At 55.0% G+C, this 25,814-nt stretch overlaps 2 protein-coding genes across 7 annotated transcripts in view; one reads left to right on the top strand and one right to left on the bottom strand.

Annotated features, from left to right (window-relative positions):
• Positions 1 to 1,510: 1,510 nt before the first annotated feature.
• On the bottom strand, positions 1,511 to 22,963 carry MAP7D1 (MAP7 domain containing 1). 5 transcript variants are annotated; one of them, XM_028159999.2, is made up of 18 exons: positions 22,659 to 22,962; positions 10,373 to 10,723; positions 10,109 to 10,177; positions 9,431 to 9,594; positions 8,537 to 8,651; positions 7,027 to 7,137; positions 5,753 to 5,875; positions 5,484 to 5,656; positions 5,240 to 5,382; positions 4,330 to 4,658; positions 3,837 to 4,044; positions 3,603 to 3,741; positions 3,360 to 3,464; positions 2,998 to 3,051; positions 2,744 to 2,789; positions 2,555 to 2,645; positions 2,282 to 2,439; positions 1,511 to 2,095 (listed from the first exon to the last, which is right to left on the bottom strand). In XM_028159999.2, exons 1-18 carry the CDS (start codon positions 22,702 to 22,704, stop codon positions 2,085 to 2,087), a joined length of 2,436 nt encoding a protein of 811 aa, XP_028015800.1. In that variant the 5' UTR covers positions 22,705 to 22,962; the 3' UTR covers positions 1,511 to 2,084. The 5 variants fall into 5 exon arrangements, with proteins under 5 accessions (XP_028015800.1, XP_054576456.1, XP_028015797.1 ...); XM_054720481.1 differs by having other exon boundaries at positions 5,484 to 5,875; positions 8,546 to 8,651; positions 22,659 to 22,963; XM_028159996.2 differs by having other exon boundaries at positions 5,484 to 5,875.
• TRAPPC3 (trafficking protein particle complex subunit 3) overlaps positions 18,073 to 25,814 on the top strand; it is a 22,861-nt gene continuing 15,119 nt past the window's right edge. Inside the window, exon 1 of one of the 2 annotated variants that reach the window (XM_054720485.1) lies at positions 18,073 to 18,169. Coding sequence is in view for 1 of the 2 variants with exons in the window: in XM_054720483.1 (XP_054576458.1) it covers positions 23,471 to 23,542 (72 nt within the window). In the remaining variant the exon portion in view is untranslated. Of the gene's footprint in view, positions 18,170 to 23,455; positions 23,543 to 25,814 lie in introns of those variants that run through there. The other variant, XM_054720483.1, reaches the window with a different exon arrangement.

The following is a 25,814-nucleotide window of genomic DNA, read 5'->3' as shown; positions in this document are numbered from 1 at the left end:
CGTTGTGTAGGGGCAGGACTGTTTTTGAGGTTGGTTAACTCAATGATGTTCTCTCGGATCTAGGTTCTTCCCCTCTTGCTGCTCTGCCACCTTAACGCTGGCTTTGTCCTCAGGGTGGTTAGCAGGATGGATGCAGCAATTCCAGGCTTCATAGTCTGACCTTATATCAGACAAGCAGGTTTCCCATCGTTATGCGTCTTAGTTGTCTCTTGCTGTGTAAGAAATTATCACAAAACTTATCAGTTTAAAACAACCTTTATTATCTCACAGTTTCTGAGGGTTAGAAACCCAGGAGTGGCTTAGCTGGTTGGTTCTGGCAGAGGGTCTCTCAGGAGGTTATTGATAAGCTGTGGGCCAGGGCCGAAGTCATCTGAAGGATTAACTGGGGCTGGAGAACCCACTTCCAAGCTTATTCACGTGGCCATTGGCAGGGGCTTCGGTCCCTTGATCGCGTTTCTCCATTAGGCTGCCCACGATGTACCAACTGCCTTCCTCCAGAGGGAGTGATCCAAGAGTGACAGCCGCCAAGACAGAAGCTGCGGTGTCTTTAATGACCAAATGTCGATGGGACACGCCATCACTTCTGTTGTATTCTGTGTCACTCAGCCCAACACTGGTACAGCATGGAAGGACTACGCAGGGTGTGAACACTAGGAGGTGGGGACACTGAAGGGTCGACTGAAGCTGACTACCATGGCCTCGTTTTTAAAAGTGAGGAAGTCCTAGCCAGTTTAGCCCAGTGGATAGAACGTCGGCCTGCTGACCAGAGGGTCCAGGGTTCAATTCTGGTCAAGGGCAGGTACAGGAGGCAACCAATCAATGTTTCTCTCGCATCGATATTTCTGTCTTTCCCACTCTCTTCCACTCTCCCTAAAAATCAATGGAAAAATATCCTTGTGTGAGAATTAAAAAAATAATAAAATAAACAAATAAATAATAAAAGTGAGGAAGCCTCTCCTAGAAGCCCAGAAGGCTTTTCTTTCTTTTTCTTTTTTTGGAAGGCTTTTCTTTATACGTCTGTGGCTGGAATTGTGTCACAGGCCCATACCTAAACCATCACACAGGAGGGCGTTGGGACCACCAGTTTTGGCTCATTACAATCATGATTCACCCTGGGGCTAGGTCCATCTCCACTGGAGCACAGAGTGGGATCCAGGAGGAAGATAGCCACCTGAACAAAGTCAGGATTCTGTTTGGAGTAAGGAAGCGGGGATGGGAATGGATGTCGAGTTGGCAACGCAGTGTCCACGACACTCACCTGCTCCCTGAGGCGAGAGGCTACATCTTTCCACTACTGTATCCCCAGCATGTGACCACTGCCTGGTACAGAGTAAATGCACCATCCTTGTGAGATGAATAAATGAATGAATTCATGACTAAACTGGAAGACCACTAGGACTACTGTCAGGCAGGAGTAGATATCCCCAGGCCCTGGCTCCTTAAGTTCTTCTTAGAACTCGGGAGGTCACCTGCTGCCACCCCCACCGCCAGCCCCAAGGACAGACAGGACTGGCAGGATTATTCTCACTTTATTTCTGGAGAAGTTTGATCAGATGCAATAACACTGATTCCAGGCGAGGGCAGGGGCATGGGTACCCCTAAAGCAACCAGCATCCTGTGGCCCAAGGTGCTCCCCAACCCCAAACCTGGGCTCCCCCTCAGTTACAGTTAAATAGAGAGGAAGATCTCCCCAGGGAGTCTTGGGAGGGTCTGCCTCCTGCACCCGCCCCCTCCAGGCAGAGGAGTCTGAGCACAAGCTATTTACAGTATTCACATCCACTGTACCCCACCAAACCAAGGCAAATACTACAGGCGGCCCTTCCCCAAGGAAGGAGGCCGGAGAGGCTGTGAGTGTATGTGTGTGTGGGAGGTTTCCGCGCGTGTGAGCACACAAATGCACAGAGGGGCAGGGCCTGGCTCCAGCCAGAGACAACAGTCTATAAGGTGCTGATTAAAAATAACAGAGGACCCACCCCCAGGGGCCCAGGCCACTTCCGGCTTTGTTCTGGTTCTTTCTTTCCCAGACATCCTGGTAGACGATGCAGAGGAGCCCTCATAGCTGTGCCTGGATCCAAGGCAACCCCTTAAAGGACTTCTGGGGAAAAAGCGGGAGGGGAAACAGTCAGGCAAACTATGCCTCCAAGCCAGGCCAGCCGGGGTGGGGGTGGCATGTGGAGTGTGAGAAGGCCTCTGGCAGAGCTGGAACAGAGGGCAAGGCTGGGGAGTTCTGGGAAGGCTGCTGGGAGGGAAGGCTGTGGGCCTGGGAGTCAGGGGTCCCTACCTGTGACCTGTGGGGGCTGCACCACAGCGAAGGGCAGGAGTGCCTCTGGCGTTCGGCCCAGGCTCTTTTCACCAGAGGGTCCCTTGGGGGAGAAGCCATTCTCCTGGTGTGCTGGGGGAGGCTGCAGGCCATTCACCAGGGACTCCTTGTTAGGCAGGCTGTGGATGCAGGAACACACTCAGGCACCTCACATCCTAGGACAGCCCAGGCACCCCCACAGCTCCAGCCTGCCCCTGACTTCCTGCCCAGGTCCCCGGGATTGGGAGCTGGTACCTCCACTGAGGCTCCTGGGGGGCCAGCTCCTCTTTCTGCACAGCCTCCTTCTGCAGCCCTGAGGACCGGGAGTCTTCGGCTTTGACAGTGTCTATCACAGGGAAGGAATGGCCATCAGTTGCAGGCTGGTGAGAGGAGGAGGTATGGTGATGGGGTGGTGAAAGGGACAGAGGGGAATAGGGCCTTTACCTGGGCTACAATTGTTGGTGTTTGCCTCCTTTCTTTCCAGCTTTTGCTGTGAAGAGGAAGAGCAATCAGACTCAGGGTGTATGTGGTCCCACCTGACTGAGGTGCCGAATTCTCCACCCCCCCACCCCCCCACCCCCCCACCCCGAGACCCTGGGCAGCCTGCCTCAGCCTCCTTCCTCCACCCTGAATGCTATCCCCCAGCCTCCTCCTCACCCGACCCGCACTCCCAACGCTGCCCTTTGGGGAACCCTGACCTTGGCTTCAGCAGCTTCTGACTTCCGAGTCCTCTTCATGATCTCCTCCAGACGCTGTTTGGAAGCCCCATATCGGTTAGGCCCAAGCGCCGCCCCAATCCTAAACCTCCCACCATCAGCCCCAGGCCTGGGGTCTCAGGGCCCTTCCAGCTCATACCAGTTCTTTACAGGCCAGGAACCAGAACTCACCCCAATACCCTCGTGTCCTACCCTTTACAAGTCCAAGGCAGCTCCCACTCCCGTAACCCTACTAGTACCACTAACCAAAACAGGGACCAGGCCCAGAAAGGCTCCGCCCCAAGAAGCCCCGCCCCGCCCACCGGAGCCCCGCCCACCGGGGGCCGTGGCTCCGGCTCCAATACCTTTTTGCGCTCCTGCCGCTCCTGCTCCTCGCGCTGGAAGTGTTTTTCCCGCTCCAGACGCTGCCGTTCTGCCTCCTCCCGGGACCGGGCTTCGGCCTCCTCTTTCTGCCAAAGACCCCAGTGAGCTTTAAGCAGCTGGACTCCAGCCTTCCTTCCAGGCCAGCACTCGGCCCACCAGCAGGAGGCGCCCGCGCCCAGCCCAGCCCAGCCCTGCCCTGCCCGTCAATCCATCAGTCCAGGCACCTGCTTCTGCAGCCGCTCCTGCTCTTCCAGCTCAGCCTGCGCCTTCTCTCGGGCCTCCTGCTCTTCCCGCCTCCGGGCCTCTGCCTCCCTCTCTGCCCGGGCCTCGGCCTCCCGAGCCAGCTGCTCCTCTCGCATTCGCCTGGGGGACAAAGGAAACTCGTGCTCGGTCCACGCTTCTTTAGCAGCCTCCATATGGGTCCCCTTCATCCCCCTCCGTCCCACGGGTGCACGCACTTGTCCCTTTCTGCCTGCAGCCTCCGCTCCTGTTCCTCGCGCTCCCGCTGCTCCCGGGCCTGGCGCCGCTTCTCAGCCAGGAGCCGAGTAGCCTCTTCGCGGTCTGTGGTGCCGGCCATGGGTTTGCTGGGAGTCACTGGGGGAGCAGGGGCTGGGGGTGCAGGGGCTGGGGATGCCGGGGCTGGGGGTGAGGTCAGGACAGCAGTATCTGGAGTGGAAACAAGGTCCAGGAGTCAGCTCAGGCACCTCCAGCACCCCTGCATGCCTGCTTCCTGGACCTCAGGCTGACCCACCCATTCAACTTTTTCCATCAACTTAGACACGAGCTCCTCTTCTCTGGCCTGTGCCCTGGGACTGGCCCTGCTGAAGGTCCTATCTTCCAAAACCCAGTCCACAGTCCTCTCTGGGCCACACCTCTGACCACCTCCCCCGCACAGGACAAGTTGTCTTCTCTTGCCCTGCCCCCCTTTCCACCTTCTCTCTTCATGCCCACCTGCAGGGATCTCGGCTGTGGGCTGTTCCTTCTGGGGCTGGGCTGGGGTGGGTGAGGGCACAGGTGAGGGTGCCGGTGAGGCCAGGGCTGCAGGCTCCTTCTCTTCACTGGTCTTGCCCTTGTTCTGGTTCTTGTCCTCGGGTCCTGCCGCACTGGGGTTCTCCTTTGCCTCATCCTTCCTCCGAACCCGCCCCTTGGGTGATGCAGTGGTGCCTCGAGGGGATGGTGGTTTTGGGGGTAGAGCATGGTTGGGCCCTGGGCTGGGGCAGGGAGAGGCAGGCCTGTGCCAGGATGTGGAGGGAGAGGATGGCCGGGCCTTAGATTTGGGACTGAGAAAAAAAGGGAAATGTTAAGCCTGGAGGGCACAGAGTCCACACATCCATATACACACCCTGGGGATGTCCCTTCCAGGCTAGGCCAGCACCCCCACCTTATATGCTCTCACATAACCATAGTATTTCCTTTGAGAGTATATATCCCAGTTTGCAATTACATATTCTTTTTAAAAAATACATATGTTTTTAGAATGAGAGAGGAAGGAAGAGGGAGAGAAACATCGATCTCCTGCATTCTGCACACCCCCTACTGGAGATCAAGCCCACAACTTGGGCATGTGCCCTGACTGGGAATTGAATGGGGACCCCTTCGTGCATGGGACGCGCTCATGCACTGTTCCCTGAACCTCATCAGCTAGGGCTACACATTCATTTGATGAATAGTCAGCAAGATTAATAAGAGCAAGAATGAGGCGTGGTTTGGCTCACCAAAGTGTCCTTAGCACCCAGAACAGTACCTGACAGGTTCCTTCATTCACTCAGCAGGTATTTGTTGAGAGCTTACCAGGTGCTAGGCACTGTTCTAGGTGCTAAGGTACTTCAGTGACCAAAACACCCAAAAGGTGGGTGCCCACCTGAGTTCAGAGGCCGGGCCAGCAGGGAGGCGAGGGCGTGGCGAGGCGGGCAGTGACTGACGCTTCTTGCTGCGCTCCCGGGCCAGGGCACTCTTTTCCTTCTCATTTTCCCGCTCCTTGTCCTTCTTCTCCTTTTTCTGCACCTAGGGAGGAAGGGGATGGAGAGCGGGAGGCAGGGAACAGAAGTCAGTGGTGCCCACACTCCCAAGCTGGGCTCCCTGTGCCCACCTGCACGGCTACTTACCGGTGAGGACTGGGGCCTGCGGTGGACCGGGGTGGGGCTGCCCATCGAGCTGGGCTTGCGGCGCTCCCCACGCTCCCCGGAGGAGGGGGTGCAGCGGTGCATGCTGCTGCGGGGGGCGCTGCATGGTGGCATCAGGGGACTGGCAGAGGCCGAGCGCGGGCACACCGGCACGGCTGCAGAAGGATGAGTGCGGTTGGGATGTGGCCCACACGTGAGGCTGGCCACTGCCCGGCCCCTCATGGGGGCTCTCCCAGGGCCGCTGCCCCTACCCTGGTCCCGGCCATTGCGGGGCAGTGTGACTGCACTGCGACTCCGTGCCAGGAAGGAAAGGGTGGGCGTCATGAGACGGTCCACGATGCTGCTCTCCCAGGCGCTCAGCTGCAGGCTTCGATCTAGGGGGAGAATGCCAGGAGGAGCTGGTTACCGCAGGGGAGCTGCAGGGCACAGGCAAAAGCAAAAGGGGGTGGCCAGGTACCATCCCATGCCAAGCCCAAGGAGTCTCCCCAGGAGGGCTCTATTCTGATCACCCCTGGCCACACTTCTCGCCCTCGAGTCTGACCCCCACTGCAGACCAAGGCAACAAGACACTTTCCAGGGCAAAGTGCTGTATAGCATGAGGGTCTGCTCCCACCACTCCCGCAGATGGAAGGGCTCTGCGGTGAGTAAAGCAAGGAGCCGCCAGTAAGGGTCCCACCGTAGCACCCTTTCCCTCCTGCCATCAGAGGGCTGGAGAGGCATGACCCCAAGGATTTGGGACAGTAAGGGTCCTTGTGCTCCTCTGACTCAGGAGAGTCCTAACTTTTACGCATCCCATGACAGGGTGAGGCTGCTAGGGGGCCTGGCTGCCCTGGGCCACCCTCCTCTGTCCCCTCAGCTGCTGAGATATTTTTAAGTCTCAGTCAGGTGGGTTTGGTACAACAGCTGATTTGGTTGCTAGGCAACAGAGCAACCAAATAAAAGCTGGAGAAACTTATAAATAGCTCCTACCATGGCCCTTCACATGTGAGCACCAGGGCAGTGAGAAGCAGGGGCCATGCCACCCTGGTTGGCCACAGCTCTGGAGCCGGCCACGGCCATGGCTGGGGTTCTAAGGCAGAGAGGGCAGGGTTGCATGGACCCTCTAAGGTGGAGCCAGAAAAAGGGGCCCCCTCCACACACATAGCACCCAGGCCAGTCTGGTACTCGGGGGCAAGGCCACCTGCCTAAGGCTGGCCTAGGCCAGCTGGCTGTGGTTGCAGATGAGGCTGCCTGCCCATTCCCACCCCCACCCCCACCCCCACCTGCTCTCGAGGCCCCTGCCAGGTCTCTGCCTGCTCTCTGTCCTTTGTCTCTGTTCTCCTCCCTGCAGGGCACATCTCTGTCCTCAGCGTCCAGACCCAAATGCCGGCTCCCCCGAGGGGCACAGAACCCCAGGTGGGGTAGAGTGGGGATGGAGACCTAGAGTATGTGAGGACTCCGGGGACCTGGGGTTCTTGCTGAGCTCTGGAGGCTGGTTGGGAGCTACAAGGGACTCTGGAGGGAGCAGGGCTGGGCCTTCTCTTACTTCTACTGGGGGAGTTCCAGAGCGTGGCAGAGGACTTTGAGAGCCGCTTGTTGATTATAGAGTCCACGTGTTTGGGCAGGTTTACTGCCGACACAGAGCACCTGCTCCCACCTAGAGGGGAAAAGACACGGCATTAGGGCCGGGCCACACAGGAGCCGGGGCACACTGAGGCCTTCCATGCAGGATGCTCCGCGGGCAGGTGGGAAAGGGAGGAGTGGGCAGGCTAGGAAGGGGAGGAGGAGGCAGACTTGGCTCTGGGAGGAGGGTTGGGATAGGTGATCAGGGACAACCTGTATTGGGGGAGCCGACGAGATGGAACAGAAGGAGGAGATGGAGTAAAACTAGAGCAACTACAGATTTCCTGGCCCAGAAGCCATTCCCTAGGGCTGGGCGCGGCAAGCCCTCCCCCACAGCCACCCAGTGCTGCACTTGCTGACACTGCCCAGCCAAGGCGCTCTGGCCACAACACCCACACACTGGGACGATGCAGAGACGTTCCTAAACAGAGGAACCCACAGTCACAGTCATTTGCACAAATCCACATATTCATACAGACACAAAAGACATGCAGGCACAGGCATATAGAGTGATAGGCATTTTTGCATGCACACGTGTGTGCAGACATGCACAGTTACAGAAACACAAACACTGAGAGAGAACATGTCAGACCCAGATGCACACAGGCACGAACACATCGAAGCAACTTAATTATGGTATTTGTAACGGCTAACATTTGTTGGGATGCTTACCATGTCCCAGGCACTGTGCTGGACACCACACACATGTTACCTCACTTGATTCTCCCAAACATCTACCTACAACCTCGGAGGCAAGCAGTATTGTTATCCCCATTTTACAGATGAAGAAAGTGAGACATCGAGAAGTCAGAGGTCACACCACAAGTGCCAGAGCTGGGAGTCCTCACCAAGGTCCACAAGGCCACGAACACACCAAGGCAAACATATCAAGACACACAATGCCCAGATCCATGAGCACATACACCAAGAGATACACAGCTGGAAACACTGAACCTTGCCATTACATAAAGATATCCAAACATGCCAGCAAAGAATCAGACCAAAATCCATGATGGCCCTACGTGAAGAAAACTCAGAGACAAAAATCTACCCTCCAAGACAGGTACATAAGGGGTGGGGGCGTTGGGGAGTGCGACATTTTTTTTTAATATCCCATGTCTACAGGGCATTAGAGTCCTCTTTTACATAGCATCAACTAATAATAATTGTCAGGAGCAAAGAAGGCTAAACCTAAAACGACAGGTTTGACGAGCAAACCAAATGAAGAGAATCCATCTCTGACTGGATAATGGAGGTCCTTGAGAAGGGACAATTTGGTCCACAGACCATTCCAGAAGCCACAAGTCACAGGAAGCAAGGCATACCTGCTGCAGGGAGCTGCCAGTCCTAGCACTGCAGCTGCTCCCTTCCCCCACGCCTCAGGTCCCCGCCTCGCCCACCCACCCACCCACCAGCCCCTCCAGCCCACTCACTGGTCTTACGTCCTGGGGAGCTGTGGTGCAGGGCCCCTGCCCAGGACCAGCGCTGCTGCCGGATTTCTGCCCACGTTTTCTTCACTGACCGCTGGATGGCTGCTTCATAGCGCTCCTGGTGGGGAGGGCGAGAAAAGGGAAGTCTGGGTTCAAAATCCTTCATCGTACCTGGGAGAAAGAGCCCTCTCTCTCCGGGGACAATGCCCTTCCCCAGAAGTTTTCTGACTCACTGCAGGTAACCAAGGTTACTGAATTCTTGCTATGATTAAGGACCATCTGCGGCAGATCCCTTGTTCTTGGGGAGCTTTTCACTGTTCTTGAGTCATTTCCTGAGTGTATGAGCTGTTTCTCCGAGCACAGGGTGGGACTCTCCCTGCCTGGGGCTCCCAGGTGGGGTCATGTCCCCTTGGCACTGTGGGTCCTGACCTTGAGGCAATGTTTTCCTTTCAGCCTGAGGCCGATGGGCAGAGCCAGGCCACACTTTCATTTCCTCACTGATGGAATGAAAGTCAAGGATCTCCTCACCTGGGTGCTCAGCACACTCATCCAGACTCATCTCTGCATGCAAACACCCACACACAGGGCGTGCGCGAGCGAGCGAGCAAACACACACACACACACACACACACACACACACACTCACACAAATACTGTCTGACAGCACACAGTTACAGGTGCCCACCTTGGCAAGTACTGACCCGACCATGTCTGCTATTGCACAGATGCCCAGATATGGAACCCACAGAGACCCAATGATAGGTGTGCACACAGATATAACCGTGTAGACAGAGGTGACTCAGAGGCGCAAACACAGATGTGTACACACTGAGCCAGTGTACAGATGTGTGCGCACATGGGTATGCAGATCCATGCACAGAGTCAACATCAACGCACCTTGTTTTTCTCCAGCTTCTGCCGCTGCCGCTCCTCCAGAGCTGCCCGGCGCTGCTCGGCTTTGAGCCGCTGCTCCTCCAGCCGCCGCCGGCGCTCCTGCAGCTGCCTCTCCCGCAGGGCCTTGGCCTTCTCCTCCTTCTCCAGCCACACTGCCTTCTTGGCCGCTGTGGGAAAGGGGCCCCAAGGGGTGTGAGGGATTCTGCAGAAGGAGGACCTTCCTGGGTGGGACTTTCTCCTGCCTGCTTTTGGGGAGGTGCTCAGACTCCCCCTCAAATTAAAGGGTTTCCTGCTGACGGGCTCAGGCCTCAGGATGGGAGGCCTAGTTCTCCCGCACTGGCCTCACAGTCACTTGGCACTGAGAACAACTGAGTTCTTTAGTGCCAGACCCGTCTGACTTTGGGGCCTGTTGGACTGATTTCCGTGGGCTGTGATTAAAAGCATGAGCCTCTGGTCTGAATCTTGGGTACTCCATGAGCTACGTGACTGCAGCAAATGAGTTCATCTCTCTGAGCCTCAGTTTCCTCATCCTCAAAATGGGTTGAGAGCATCAGCTGGGATAATCCAGGTACTGCTCTCAGCACAGTCCACATAATTAAGTGTCCAGACGTGTTAATGTTAATAGGGCATTAATGATGACGATGATGATGTTGAGGAAGATGATATTTCCTAAACACTCACCCAGGTATTTGGCCCGCTCTTCTCGCCGCTCCTTTGCCAGTTTGTGTCTCTCTCCTGCCTTCTTCGCATCTTAGTAGAGGGAACAAGAATAGATTTAGATCAAGTGGCTCTTCCAAAGGATAGTCAGCCTCAGGGACCCTCCCCCCCAGGACCTCCCCATCCCTTTCCCCATCTCCTCCAGGGCAGAGACTCCCTTTGGTGGTGTCATAGGGCTGGAACCCTGAGCTAAGGGGTCTGGGCCAGGACTAAGGACATCACACACACCTTGCTTGGCAGAAGGGCTGTCAGAGGCTGGCCCTGCCGTTGGGGATGGCTGGCTGCTCCTTCGAGGAGGCCTGGAATCCCGTGGGCCTGTGGCTGGTGGGGTGGGTCCCCTGGTCTTTGCTTCTGACAAAGGGGACTCTTCCTGCTGGGGGGCTGGTCTAGGCCCGACCGGCCCTGGGGGGCTCTCTGGTTCCAGTGGGAGCTGCTTAGAGCTAGTGGCATTCTTCATGGCGGGAGGGGTGTCCGGGGGAGTGTCGGGCACCAGGGCTGACGTCGGTGGTGGTGGTGGCGGCGGAGAGGGATCACCTTCTGGAGAAGGTCTTGGCTCTGGGGGCGTCCTGGCTGCCATAGCTGGAACACCAACACAAGAGAGGAGAGTCAGACAGGACATCGGCACCATCAATTCAATGCGAAGCTCTTTCCTTGCCCAACCGACTTGTTCATTCATTCACCCAACATGTTCATTGAGTTCCTTCTATGTACCAGGCACTGTTCCAGACACTAATGATATAATGGTGAGAAAATAGCCATGGTCCCACCCTCAAGCAGGGCAGACAAAGAGCCAGGCAGTTACAGTAGAGAATAAGGACTCTGTCAGGGGGTAACATAGCAGAGATGGTTAACCTACATTTGGGGGTTTCCTGAAGAAGTAACAATGAAGCTGAGCTCTGAAGGATGAGCTGGAGTTGGCAAAATCAGGAGGAGAGGGTTCTGGCAAAAAGAGCGTTTGCCAAGGGGCAGAAGGAAGCAGGCTGTGTGCTGGAAAAACTGAGGAGCCCTGCCCAGGTAGCTCAGTTGGTTTGAGTGTCGTCCCGATACACCAAGGTTGCGGGTTTGATCCCCAGCCAGGGCATATACAAGAATCAACTAATTAATATGTAGATAAGTGGAACAACAAAGCAATGTTTCTCTTTCTTTTTCTCCCCCTTCTTCACTAAAATAAAATTTTAAAAATTCTAAAATAAAATTTTTAAAATCCCACAAACAACAACAACAAAAAACCACCTGAAGGTTTGTAGCACTTTTTGATGCTCCAAATGGTAATGACTGGTTTCCACGTCTGCCTCCCTCACCTTTCTGCTTTACCTCAGGGTCCCAGCGCCCAACCCCGGTCTGGTTCTCACAGGGTGCCAGTGCTGGGCACGTGGGACTGGAGAAGAGGAGGGCCATAGCATGGGCACAAGTAGGATCCCCAACTGGATGGGCAACCAGCTCTGTCCACTTTGTAATCTTTTCTTCTTTTCCAACCACCTTCAGCTTTCTTCTCTTAAGACATTAGTATTTTAGGGACTCTGTAGAAGATACCAAAGAGCCAAGGCAGGAAGCCACATGACTTGGTATGCACCTGTGTATGCACACATGTGAGCACGTGTACACTATGGGGCAGCTGAAAGACAGGCCTCAGCTTCAGTTGAGGGCCCAATTCTGATGTCACTATCCCAAGACAGGACAGGAGGGCCCACTTCCCTGGCAGATAACCTTGGGCAAGTGAATCAATTCCTCTAAGCCTCAGCTTTCATATCTGTAAAATGGGGCAATGATCCCAAGCCCAGGGATGCCGGTAAAGTGCCAGGAAACAGAACTTTCCTCCCTCTCCCTGTGGGTCTTACAAAGCTCCCAAAGAGAAGCCTCTGCGTGTTGAGCCCTAGTGCCATCTGCTGCGACTCTGGGACTGAAGAGACCAGTGGGGGACACAGCCACTGGCCGGGGCTTAGGCAGCAGGGCCAGGGTCCACGGGAAGGTGAATCTAGGGAAGCATTACTTGCTCCTATTAGGTGCCTTCACTATACTAGGTCCTCTCTTCTGGGAACTCTGGCCCTTTCAGGAGGTGGCAAACCCCCCATCCCTGTGGGTGGCAATGTGTGTGCAGGGACGCCCAAGGTACCGCCTTTGGGATGGGGTGCCTTTTTTAGAGGAGACAGATGTTCGGTGGTTGAGTATGGGCTGTAAAGGCAGACTATTTGAATGTGAATTCCGGCTTTCCCACTGACTGTGTGACCTTGGGCTCGTTACAGACCCTCTCTGTGTCACAGCTCCTCCTCTATAAAATGCAGACAGTACCTGCCTCACAGGATTGTGAGGAGTGTTAGTGATAAGAATAACCACTAACGCTTATACATTTCCCAAGAGCTTCCTAAATTGAAAGCACTTTACACATATTACTTTAGTCCTCACTGAAAATACTTGTGAAGGAGACACTATAAATATCTCTCTTGTACAGATGAGGAAAGTAAAGCAAAGAGACATTGAGTAAAGTGATTTGAGGTCACTCAGCTGGTGAGTGATGGAGGCTGGACTTGAACCCAGCATCTGTCACCAGAATCCATGCTCTTACTCATTTCACCAGCCTGCCTCTGTTTAAGCAGTATGAGGTCATACATGTTACACAATGAAATTATGTAAGGCTCACACTATTTTCCCCTCATTCCTCCCCTTCTAGCTTCCTGGGCTCCAGGCAAGAGCCTCAGCTGAGGCCCTGTCTCCCCAAGAGCCCTGAGACTCCATGCCAGTCCAGCCAGCACTCCTCGTGCCAGCTCCCAGCTGCCTGGTCATGGCTGGTCTATTTCCCAGCCACCTGCAAACTCCCTTCCAGCTCTAATCAGCAATAAAACCACCGCAGGTCCTGGAAGACAGTAATGTAGTTTCATACAACATCCTTTTGTTATAACATTGCATTGATGAGGTACCACAGGAACTTAACTCTTGTTTCTATCAATTAGCCTATGGTAAAATTGGTCTCATTGTATGTTGTTTCACTTGAAGTCACAGAACCTATTGACGGCGTTGCGGACTTATTGTAGTGGGAACTATTCAGTGAGTGCTTACCCCACCAGGAGTAGAGCTAGACCCTCTGAATCTCCATCCTGCATCTTCACATGAACTCTGAGAGGCAGAGATTCTGATCCCCCTACACACATGAGACAATCAAAGCTTACCCCACTGAGCAGATGTGCCAGGGTCATAGAACTAGTACGGGGCAGCATTTGAACCCAGAACTGTTTGGGGCCCAAAGGCCTAGGCTTGTAAATACTAAGCTTGAAGGCTGAGGGTGAGGCCCGTATGTTGCCATTCTCCTAGCACCTGTGCGTGCTGCAGGTGTTGCAAGGAAAACTCGTAGGCCGATGTTTGTCTAGACCTAGGCAAATCACACCCACCAGGCAAGACAGAATCTCCAACTAGGTCCTGATAAGCCGCGTAAAGGGAACCTGGGAGGAGGGCAAGAGGGAGGCTTGAACGACCTGGACCTGGTGTCTGACGCCGGGAAGTAGAAAGGTCTTAGAGTCGGATAGGCCTGAGTGGGGAATCCTAGCTCCGCTGTGGGACCTGGGGCAAGCCCTGAACCTCAGTTTCCTCAGCAAGTTGTTGGGACCGACGGTGAGTAGGTATATTGTGTCTGGCACCTGCCCGACAGAATCTGTCCACTTCTTCCCATCCTGCCACTAGAACCCATGTGGTCAGGCCTCCACTCTCATTGCTCCACGACACTGCTCTTCTCAAGGTCACCAGTGACCTTCACATTGTTAAATCTAACCTATCAGCCACATCTGACACAGTGGGTTCTTGCTGCTCCTTGAACACTTCCTTGATCAGGCTTTCAAGACATCCTCTCCTGATTTTCCCTACCTTGCTGGCTATGACTTTTCAGACTTCTTTGCCGCTCCCTCCTTAACTTGCTAACCTCTCAGTGCCCAGTGCCCCAGGGCTCAGTGGAGAACCTCATCTCCCTTCTGTCTACACGCACTCCCTCGGTGACCTCATCCAGACTCACGGCTTTAAATACCAGCACTCTGCTGACAACCAAATTTGCTTCTCCAGCCCAGACCTCTCCCTTGAGTTCCAGTTTCGCTCATGCAACTCCCTACTTGATACCCCTGGATGTCTTATAGACACCCCAAATCTACCACATCCAGAACTGAGTTCCTGATATTCCCTCCCCCAAACGCTGCTCCTCCCCCAGTCTACCCCATCTCAGTCAATGGCAACCCTGTCCTTCGAGTTTCTCAGGCCAAAACCCTTGGAGTCATTTTAGAATCTTTTCTTATCTTACATCCCACATCTAATCTCTCAATAAATCTTCTTTGGCTCAATGTGCAAAATACATTCTGAATCCAATCGCTTTTACTAGCTTCACTTCTAGTGTTTCAGCCACTGCCATCCCCTATGAAAGCCCACCCAGTGCTATTCTTTGTTCCCCTCTGGCCATTTCTCAACACAGCAGCAAGTGATTCTGTTTAAAAATAAGTCAGATCAAATCACTCCTCTGCCAAAATTCTCCAAGATTCCCCATCTGCCGGGGAGGAAAAATCAAAGGCATCACATGGCCTCCGGGACCTGTCAGGATCCTCCCTCTCCAGACCATTGCCTCTGAGACCGCGTCTCTTCCTCCTCTTTGCCCCCTGCTCAGTCTCTTCCAGCCACTGTTCCTTACAGGTGCCAGGCAAGCTCCTGCCTCAGGGCTTCGCACTTGCTGTTCCCTCTGCCCCGGATTACGCAGGTCTCACTCCCTCACCTCCTTCTTCAGGTCTTGACTCCCATGTCCCTTCTCAATGACGCCTCCCCTGACCCCCTATTTAAAAAGACAAACTGCACTGGGTGGCTCCTTTCCCTCCAACAGCACTTCCTTCTTTCCAACGCTGTTATCCTCCTCAACATTAACACATTTGAACAGTCTCTCCCATTGGCAGAAGACAATCTCCACGAGGGAACACATGTGTGTCTGTGTTGTTAGCCGTTCTAGATCTAAGGCCACAGACGCTGGCACACAGGTGCTCCACAACTGCCCGTTGGATGAATAAATCGATGATCTCCCCGCCGCCAGAGAGCATCAGCATCTCTCTTACCCGGATGATTGCAAAGTCCTCCACTGCTCTCCCGCACCCATTCTCACTCTGCTCTCCACGGAGCAGCCAGGGCAGTTGTTCCCAAATGCAGATCTGATCAGGGTGCTCTTGCCACCTGAAACCTCTCAGTGGCTTCCCGCTGCTCTGAAGATCAAGATAAAATTCTTGATCCCAAGCTGCAAGGCTGGCGTAGTTTATCGCCAACTACCCCCAACCTTTTGAATCTCCACGCCATGTCACCTCCCCACTTGCTCTCTGCACTCCAGCCATACTGACCTTCTAATCGGACAACCACCCATGCTCCCTCCAGCCATGGGGCCTTTGCACATGCTCTTCCTCCTCTTTTCTTACCCAGCTCCCACGTGCCCTTCAGCTCCCACCCAGCTCAGTCCCCGTTTCCTCGGGAAGCCTTCCCCGGGCTTCTCTGATCAGGATAAAGTCCCTCATTATATACGGTCATGGCTTCACGTGCCTCTTGTCTGGCGCACTGTGACCGTCACAATTTTAAACGTCCGCGTGTGGTTCTTTTTAAACTGTCAGCCCCACCAGGGCTGGGCCATGTCTGCTTGGCTCACTGCTGCAGCGCCAGCAGACACCGCATCGCCAGGTCCCGAGAGTCACGAAAGCCTGCTGAATGGGGATCAAGTGCTATATTGGAAGTCACCCTTGCCTAAAGCGGGTGCAGAGAGAAGGAGACTTGTACTTTAACAAAGACTAAATCCAGGTGGCAATTTATTGCAAAGACATGAACCTGGAAGGAAAGCAAAACAACAGGCAATTCCATCTCAGTTGAGTTTGGGCAACTCCCTGGGTGAAGGCACTCGGGTAGAAGTTACTAGAATATTGAGTGTTTACTCCAGCAGCTCAACAAGAAAGACTTCTCGAGAGGCAAACAGGACTTTTGGAACTCTTTTTTGGACCTGGCGGACTATTGACCTGGAATACAAATATTTTCCTCAGAATTATGCCAGCCCGAATGTCATTGGGACAGTGTTATCCGAAACAAATGATATTAAGCCAAATTATTTCCTTGGTTAGTTATCTAGAAGGTATGATTAAACCAAGTTCTGGTTATCCCCATTGTTGATCCTGAAATGTGATCCTTCATTTTATGTTTGGTTTGTGTCAAAATGTGAGCTTTTAGCCACTGTTGAGTTTTATTCGGCTACATCGATATCTCCCAGAAGTATTTGCTAAGAACTGGATAAGAGGCAGACAGTTTGTATTTCTTTCCTGGCACAAACTCACAGGGCAAAGGTGCAGGCGCTGGTCATAGGGTCAACAAGGCTTGTCTTCTCAACGGCCCCAGGAGGGGCTGAACCTGGGGTCTGCAGGAGGGCCTGTCTCAACGGCCCCAGGAGGGGCTGAACCTGGGGTCTGCAGGAGGGCCTGTTCTCCACCCGCTGGGAGCCGGCAGTCCATTCCACTTGTCCCTCTCTCCTCCCACCCCAACAACTGCTGCCCGGCCAGATATTCCCAACATGCTCACTCAGTCTGGCTTTTCTGTTTGCCTCCCTGCCCACGTGAGAGCTCGTGGAGAGAAGAGTTGAGGGTCTCGATCCTTCTCTCAGCCTTATATAGCACCTGCCCAGCACAGAGTAGGGAGTTCTTACGTCTGTTTATTGAACACCTGGATGAATGGATGGATAGATGGGCGGACAGATTGAGGAAAGCTACTTAGCCAGCACAGTCAAACCCCGAGCTCTCCAAAGCCTAGCCTCTCTAATCATAACATCTTGATCGTATCAGAGCCCTGTGTTTGCCCTGCCAGCTCCTAAGCCCACGAAGGGAAACAAAACAAAAGGATTTATTGAAGCCCTACCATATACTAGGCACTCTCCCTCATCCCATTTGATTCTTATGACAATCCTAAAGGGGACGTACTATAGATGGCCCTCGATTTGCAGGTAAGAAATTTACATAGACAGATTAAGTGAATTGCTCATGTCGGTGTCAGAGGTAGGATATAAATCCAAGCTGTCCGATGACAAAACCCTTATGTCACACTGCTGCTGATAGGCATCACCCCTCCCCCAGGCTCCTGCCTGTTCCTTGAAGAAGGAAATGATTCGGTGTTCCCCAGGGAGGTTTCCCCCAGACGGTGAAGGGTGCAGGTGGGGCCCGCAGGCACTGAGCTCAGAGTGCAAGAATGCAGGGAAGGCAGGCTCCTGCCCAGGCTGGCCACCAGGAGGCAGGAAGTGAGGCAGCAGGGCAGAGGGTGGGGAGAGTGCCCCTCCTGCAGGGGGCAGAGCCAGGGAGCGCTGCGGGGAGGGGGCGCACAGATAGCACCCCTGAGCGGGGAGCATGGGGAGGCAGAGGCATGAGGCAGAGAGAGGAATTGGGACAGAGATCAGCACCTCTAGCCAGAGCCCCTCCTGGCTCTCACAGAAGCTCCTTAGGTGGTAGCACTGGACCAGACAAACGAAGACAGTGAGGCCGACAAAGGGGCAAAGACACACAGAGAGACAGAGTACACACCGCAGAGAGAGAGAAACACGCCATGTGGACAGAGCCCACACAATGGCAAGAGACAGAGCCCACACAATGGCAAGAGACAAGACACATTCCTCTCTCTCTCTCTCTCTCTCTCTCTCTCTCTCTCTCTCTCTCTCACACACACACACACACACACACACACACACACACACACACAAACAGAGCGCCAGGGATCCCCTCTGTGTGCTTCAGAGACACCCACACAGCACTCAAAGACACAATGTCCCCAGTATATTTACACAGCCACATCCAGGTCACTCTGCCTTGCCCCTCGGGGCCCAGGGAATGGCCAGTTAACAGCCGCCACAGCTAATGCTGTGTCAGTTACCCCTGGACACTTGAAGCACATCAGTCCATTTCATCTCCACCACAGTCCTATGCGGTGGATACCATTACTCCATTTTACAAATGAGGACATGTATTCAGAGAGGTTGAGATACTTGCTTCAGTCACACAGCTGGTGAGTAGCAAAGCTGGGGTTTGGACAGGAATCGGTTGGACGGTTTGTACTTTCACTCTGCTACCCTAAGGGGCAATCTCCTGGGTTTCCTCTTCTGGAGAGATCTGCTGGGAGGATGGGGGTAGGCAGGAAGGACAAACCCTGGGGGATGCCTGACGGTGGGGCCCTTAGGGGACACAGCCTCACTTCTGGCTGAGCCAGGTCTGAGCGAGTGAAACCGGAGGGCCAGCCTGCTCCGGCGGTCGGCCACAGACCCTTGGCAGGCCATGGGGCCAGGCCCCGGGACTCTGTGCATGATAAAGCCGGGAACCCAACTGAGACTGCAGAGCTGAAGGAGCTCTCGGGTTGGCGGCCATTGTTCCCAGCCTCCAATCAGGAGCACCCACTTCCTGTTATTTTAGGCGGCAGGAAATGACCCCATCCCGCAGTCCGGCTCCACCATGGCCCTCCCTCAGCCAGCAGGGCCGCCACACTGAGGCCTAGGTGCTGAGGGCAGAGGCCCAGCCTTAGGCAAGACCTAAGGATGGCCCACTGGCTGGACTGCCACCACCGCCGAGGGCCAAGGCCTCCTCTGGTCAGACACCAACCTGGCAGGGTGTGTGTGTGTGTGTGTGTGTGTGTGTGTGTGTGCGCGCGCGCGCGCGCGCGTGGGGTGGGGGGGGGAGCGGAGGGGAGGCACATGCTCTACCTCTGCCTGCCAGAGAAAAAAGATCATGGGGTCCCCAAGACCAAGATGCCCACAGAAGACAGGTCATGCAAGGGAAGTGGCCAGACTGTTGGCCACTAGCTTGGCCACGATAATTCAGCAGAGGTTCGGTGCACAGGCTTTAGAGTCAGACAGACCTGGGTTCGAGTCCTAGCTGTGTAGCTTTAGACAAGTGACTTTGCCTCTCTGAGCCCCATCTGCAAACTGGAGATAGCACTAGTTTCCACTTAGGTTTTGAGGATCAAATGAGACAATGCATGTGACATGCTGAGCACTGTGCCAGGCACAGAGAAGGCCCTTCATGGATAGGAGCGGGAAGGAAGTTGGTTCACCAGGGAGTCTACTGGCCCACATTTGCTCTCGTAAGTGGCAAGGAGTGCTGGTGGGGGCAGCTGAGAGGTGATGGAGAAGCCGCTGAAGGCTGTGCCCGGGGTGCCAGGCAGAGCTGCCACTGTCAACAAAGCTGCATTATCTGGGCCTGACTCCTTGGCTCCCTCACTGGCCCCAAGGCCCAGCGGGGGACCCAAGGACACAGCTCCCAGCTGCTTGCAGCCTAACTTCCAGCCTAGGTCAGACCTGAGACCTGTCCTGACTGCCCTCAAGTGCCACCACTTCTATTCTGGGCCTGCTTTCAGCTCCTCTCCCCACTCCCTCAGCCCTGCCCCACCACCGACAGATGCCCATCCCGCGGGCAAGCAGGGGTGAACTGGCCTAGGGATCTGCCTTTCTCCCTGGCATTTGCGTGACTACACAGTGAGGCTCATTAGAGACCTCATTACTGGGCCCACCAGGCCATTTAGGGAGGAAGCCGTCAGTGGGAGGTGCTGGCACTGACGGGGCTGGCTGCCGTATGCAGAGATGTGGACCATTGTGCCAGCCTCACCAATGGCTACTCATCCTTCCCGGTCCCCTCAAATGCCTCCTCCTCCGTGAAGCCTTCCCCAAGTGGAGCCCTCTGACCACTGTAGCACCATTACACCTGGGTTTCCCTTCCGTGAACACATCTGCCTCCCCCACTGGGTCAGTAGCAACTCTGTCTGATTCACTTCTTTGCTGTCAGCACAGCCAGCAGCGAGCGGGCACATGGCAAGCATGGGTGCGCTGGATGGGGACTGCACGCATCTCCTGTGTCCTCTCCTGCTCCCACTGCCCCATCACACCCTGCCTCATGTCCATCTAGAGCTCCCACCCCCGTTGCCCTGTCCCACATGTACCTCCTGAAGTTCTGAAGAGGAGTTAAAAATAATAACAAGAAAACAAATAGTGTTTATTGAGCACTAACTCTGTGCCAGGGCCTAGACAAACTGTTTATGTGTTCATCTAATTTAATGACCCTAATGTCCCTAATTTCTAGCATTATTCTCACTTTATGGATGGGAAAATTTAAGACTTAGGTTAAGCAACTTAACGCGAGGTCACACCGTAATAAATTATGAAGTGGAGACTTAAAATCTTTGATTCTAGAGTCTATACTCTTAAGCAAACTGACTCCCAATTCCTGCCCTCTCCTCCCCTAGACGTATTTCATACCTCCCTGCCGGCACCAGTTCCAATGAGCATAACCATAATTATGGTGATAACACTGTCCTGAGGGTGTCTGTGTGCCAAGGGCCCTTTAGGTACCTCACCTCTAACCCTCACTTGACCCCACTCCTGCACAATTGATAACACTGCCTCCATTTTCCAGGGACATAAACTGTGTGGGGAGCAGGCATGTCACTTGCTCCAGTCCAGTTGCCAGTAAATGGCTTGCTGGGATTTCCATCCCGGTTCTGACCCAAAGGCAGGTGCCACCCTTGTCCCCTATTCCACGCTGCCTCCTGTAAATGCTCAGGGTGCAAAAGGAACTCAGAGAGGGCAGGGATCCTGTCACGTGCACTCAGCCTCGCAGCCATGTCTCAGACTCTCACAGGGCACATGGAGTGGACAGGACCTTTATTCCGAGGAAGCCCTTGGCTCAGAGGGGGGCCTCTATCACCTTTGACTCTCTCTATGCGGAACAGGCTCTCATGTTACTCCATCCAGACCCCTGTACACAGAATAGTCTTCCTACAGGCCCCAGGCATGCCTCCTAGTACAGTCAAGCATCCCACCCATTCCCTCATCCCCAGTCCGGGCATCCCACTCATGTCCCCTAATTATAAAGGAGCCAGCCACTCAGGCCCTCATCTGTGGCCTAGTCACCACCCCCATTCAGGCTACGATGAACACACCAGAGATGGGGACCCTGAGGTGCAGAGGGCCAGTCACCAGAAGGAATGGAGCCAGGCTGGGCCTCGCTTCGTGTCCCTTCTCAGACTCAGCAGAACCAAGCACCCTTGTTTCACAGCACAGCCTACAAACCTTCCGAACCACACCAGTCTGATAGCCTGCCCTCTGCGTCCTCCAGCTCCCACGCCTACAGGGTCCCCCTAGAAGCACCCACACTGGCATGGGGAGGTGCCCACCCACAGCCAAGCGGCTCCACCTTGTCCTGGGCTCTCCACACCCAAGACACTGTTTCATCCTGGGCCCCACGCCCCAGGGGCCAGGGAGGTGGCGATGGGATTAGGCTCTAGGACTCTATGGAGGTGTGGGGATGGGGCCACCTCCCCCCTGACTCAGTGGGAACAGAACTTGGGTACTCAGTAATCATGCTCTTCCCTCCCCTTCCAGGAAGAAAAAGAAAGAGAAATCCCTCCCTCCAACGCCAGGCCCAACCAGAAATCTGTCCCCACCCCCTCATCAGCTGCTCTCAGATCCGAATGGGATTTGCAGAAGTCCAGGGCGCTGGTGGTTGGTGGGGTGAGGGGAGGGAGAGCTTTGATGGTCAGGGGCCTGGAGAGAGAAGAAAGAAAGAAAGAGAGAGAGAAAGAGAAAGAGAGAGAGAGTATGTGTGTGTAAGGGGGTATGTATCCAAAGTCTCAGGCTGAGGAATGATGTGGTAGGTCCCTGGAGTGCAGGCCTTGAGCCTTCAGCTCATTCTCCAGCGGGAGACTGAGGCCCAGAGAGGCTGGGAAGGAGGACGAGTGGGATAAGCAGATTCTTCTGTCCCCTTCCTCCCCAAATCGGGCTGGGTGGGCTCCCGAGTAAGCCAGGCTGCAGGGGAGACGGCCCACTCCCCAGCTCCCGCCCTCGCCCCAAACAATGCTGCCTCCCCCTCCCCCTCGCCTTTATCCGGCGGGTTACTTGGCAGCCGCCGCTCGAGACCTCCCCCTCCCTCCCTCCCCTCTCCGCCCGCCCGCAGCAGCAACAGGCCCTTTGCGCGGCAGCTGGAGGGATGGGGTGGGGGCGAGGTCTGAGCCCGGGCCTGGGCGTGGGGGGCGCCGGGCCTACGCTTCGGTATGCAGGGCTCCAGGCCTGAGAATCTGGACCCTCAACACACGCATTCAGGCTGGGGTCACACGTGCCCACTGGGTGAGAGCGCGGGCCGACACCCCCGCTCAGCAGAAGAGGATCTTCAGGGCCTGGGTGGCTGGGAAGGGGGTGGGGGCGGGGAAGTCGAGGTGGCACTGGGCTGGGGCGGAAGGGTCACCCGACGGCTCCGCGGCGGGGTCCTCGCGGGTCCCGCCGCCCAGTGCGCCCCAGCGCTCGGGTTGGGAGAAGGGGTAGCTGTCAGAAGATGCATCAGTGACCCCAAGTCGCCGCCGCCGCCGCGGCACCTTTATTTTTAAACTTCAAGTGGTCGGAGGGCGCGGGGGGGGGGGGGGGGGGGGTCCCCGCCCAGCGGGCCAGCCTCGTCCTCGGCTTCCCCGAGGCCCCTCACTCTCTCCCCACGTCGCCTCAGCGTGGCTCCCGGCTTACCTGGAGGTGCGCCGGCACCCGGCTCCGCATGTGGGCCGCTCTCCATGGCTGCAGCGTCACTAGGGTGTCTTGGGGGGTCTCAGCGGCGGCGGCGGCGGCGGCCGGCGGCCAGGACGGGGGTCCCGCGGCACATCACGCCCAGCCCGCCCAGGCGGCAACCGTCGGAGTGGGGGGCGCTCCGGGCAAGGTGGAGGCGGGCTCGGCTGGGGCCTGCGAGGCTCAGAGTCGCCGGCCGCCCCGAGTCTGATGGCCCGGCCGCGATCCTGCTCCCAGCCCCGCGCCGGCCCAGTCCCGGCCCCGGCCCAACCCTATTGTACCGCCCGGGCTGGGCCTGGCCTCGCCGCTGGCGCGTACCAAGTGCGACGCGGGGAGAGTCACCCCCGCGGTGCCCGGGGAGCGAGCCGCCGCGCGCCCATCCCGCCCGCCTCGCCCCCGCCTGGACCGCCGGGCCTTGAGCTTCCGGACGCCTTTCCTGGGGTCGCGGCTGCGGGGCCACTAGGGCTCCGGGAGGACCCCCATCGAGCTGCCTCCCCCTGCGGCCGCGCCTTGGTACGCGCCGCGGCGCGAGAAGACTATGTAGGGAGCGCTCTGTGACTCACCCGCCGCTAGGAGTGGGGGGAGCGGGGATGGGAGCCCCCAATCCCACCTCGGAGCCTGGGAGCTCTGGCTCTGGGGCCCTGGCGGTAGCTTCAAGCCTAAATTCTCTCCCAAACCCACCTCAAAATCCACCCGGGGGACGCCGGGAGACCTGAAGTGGGGTCACAGGGAGACCCCTGAAAGAGCTAGGCTTCCTCTCCCCTGGTTATGGCTGGATGGGGGAGGCCCGAGAGCGCCGCCGCCCTTCCTCCAGCATCCCATGGTGGTGTCCTCCCCGCTCCTCTCGGGTAATTACAGGCCTGCACCGCTGCTTACCCAGGTCTCTAATCCGCTGGGTCCCTCCCAGCTCCAAACTGGGTGGTCCTGGCCCAGAACCTCCCCACCCCCATCAGACCCCTTAATCTCCTCGGATTTTTCCCCCTGTGGCCTGATGAAGGAAGGACTGGACCCCTTCTGACTCCCCTCCACCAAGGAACCCTGATTCCTAGCCCTCGGAAGTGGGTCCCCCAATTCCTGTTAGTGCCAGCTGAGGTGGGGCTTGCAGCCCAGTCAGGCTGCAGCCGGGGCAGACGGGGAGGGGGGCGGGGGGGGCGGAGCTTGCTGGGAAGGTGGATCGATGATGTGGTGCTGCAGAGACTGACAGGGGTGGGAGGAGGTGCAACCGGGCCTGCCCACCCCAGCCCTGCCCTTTGTCCTGACCTCTAGAAGGTCAGTTCTCCAGTTCTCCATTGTCCAGAGATGAGGCCCGGTGACTTGTTGTCCTCCTGTCCCTCTTGCCAGTGTCTCCTTCCTTTGAGCATCTCCAGAGAGCAGCCATTTCCAGGGGGAGGGTGGAGATAAAGGGGTCTGGGTCTCGGGGCAACCTAAGAGTGAGTAGTTGGGGACCTGAACCCTCTGGGGAGGGGATGGGGAAGGAATAGTTCCCCCTCCAGCCCCAAATCATTAGATGATAGAAGGCCTGCGGATGAAGCTGGTAACCTTATGCCAGTGTCTTAACTTTTCTGAAACCCAGTGTGCTCACCTATAAAGTCAGGAAAATAATGGTATCATAAGGTCTCATGGGGTGGTTATAAAGGTTACAGACTGTAACACAGATGAAGGGCTTAGCATGGAGCCTGGTACATAGGAAATGCTTAATAAATCAGCACGACGATGATGATGATGATGGGGTTTCAAAGGTGAAAGCAAATTATGGTGAGGAGCAGATTCCCCATCTTTGTTGTCAAGTTACTCCCTCTTCAGGGTGAGGGTGAGGGGACCATGTGGGCAGTGGGGATGAGGTCAGAGAGGCCTCAAGGCTCGCATCTTCCACAGCCGAACAGGCCCATCTTGAGTCAAGTAGTGAACTAGACTCAGGAGAATTCATTAATGGAATCCAAGAGGGGGAGAGCCCTCTTTGATGGATCTTTCCCCAGCCCCACCTCTGATCTTGAGCTGACTGCAAGGATAAAGACATATACTAGTAGGTGGGAGTAGTGAGATACCCTCATTGACTAGAGCTCAAGAAGAATGAAAGGGAAATGGTAGCTAAAAATGAAAAGATAGGCCAGGGATGGATTTGAATGTACAGAAACAGGCCCCCTGTACAGAAATAGGCATGAATGAGCTTGACATTACAATCTACATCAAGCATGTCAAACTCGCAGCCCACGACGAATATTTTTGTGGCCCAGCCAATATAACGATATATAAGAAACTTTTTAATAAAAATTTCATAACTTAATTTTTACAATATCCTGATATACATAATAATAACAAACTACAACGTTCGCTAATGACTGATTACTATAATTGTGTTGCATTCATTTCCCTTATGCGCCTTATGTGCAGGCGCAACATTTCACTAATACTAGCAAGGAATATTTTAGCAGCTGATTGCTATGTCATTAGTCTTAAACTGACTTGTTTGGTGTGCGCAACAGGAAATATTTCGCTTTCAGAGATCAAGAAAAATAAGTTTACTTGTATCACACTTATTAATTCGTGTAGTTATTCAGTGTCTGGTAAGTTAATGTCCAAGAAAAAAATATTAATTTTTATTAAAATGTTCTATTATTTTATGTTAATGATTACTCATTTATTTCAGCCCTTTCTATTCAGCATGTCTCTATTTAGATAAACCTATCTTGCTATGAAAATTGAAGCTTTTGTTTTTTTGCGGCCCACATGAACATAAACCTTGTTTATTTGGCCTGTGTTAGCCTTTGAGTTTGACATGCTTGATCTACATGGAGATTCTTCAGAAGGAGAAGGGTAAGCAGTACTATAGAACTGGAAATCCTCTGTTGTGTCTAATGATCTGAGATTGACTTTGCAGAACTCACTGCAAAGAGACAGTGTATGGTATTAGCCTCCATCAGTGATTCTCAATAGGAGGCAATTTACCCCCCTAGGGCAGTGGTCAGCAAACTCATTAGTCAACAGAGCCAAATATCAACAGTACAACGATTGAAATTTCTTTTGAGAGCCAAATTTTTTAAACTTAAACTTCTAATGCCACTTCTTCAAAATAGACTCGCCCAGGCCGTGGTATTTTGTGGAAGAGCCACACTCAAGGGG

This window comes from Eptesicus fuscus, chromosome 9 (genome assembly GCF_027574615.1).
Source record: "Eptesicus fuscus isolate TK198812 chromosome 9, DD_ASM_mEF_20220401, whole genome shotgun sequence".
NCBI classification, from domain to species: Eukaryota; Metazoa; Chordata; class Mammalia; order Chiroptera; family Vespertilionidae; genus Eptesicus; species Eptesicus fuscus.
This window is presented reverse-complemented; position numbering and strand designations above follow the sequence as displayed.

Excerpts from the sequence above, each read along its gene's own strand:
- MAP7D1 (XM_028159996.2), bottom strand. The coding sequence starts at position 22,704 with ATGGAGAGCGGCCCACATGCGGAGCCGGGTGCCGGCGCACCTCCAG. Across the intron at positions 2,646-2,743 it reads CACCAACAATTGTAGCCCAG|ACACTGTCAAAGCCGAAGAC; the intron begins GTAAAGGCCCTA and ends TCCCTGTGATAG. Across the intron at positions 2,440-2,554 it reads CCCCAGGAGCCTCAGTGGAG|CCTGCCTAACAAGGAGTCCC; the intron begins GTACCAGCTCCC and ends CTGCATCCACAG.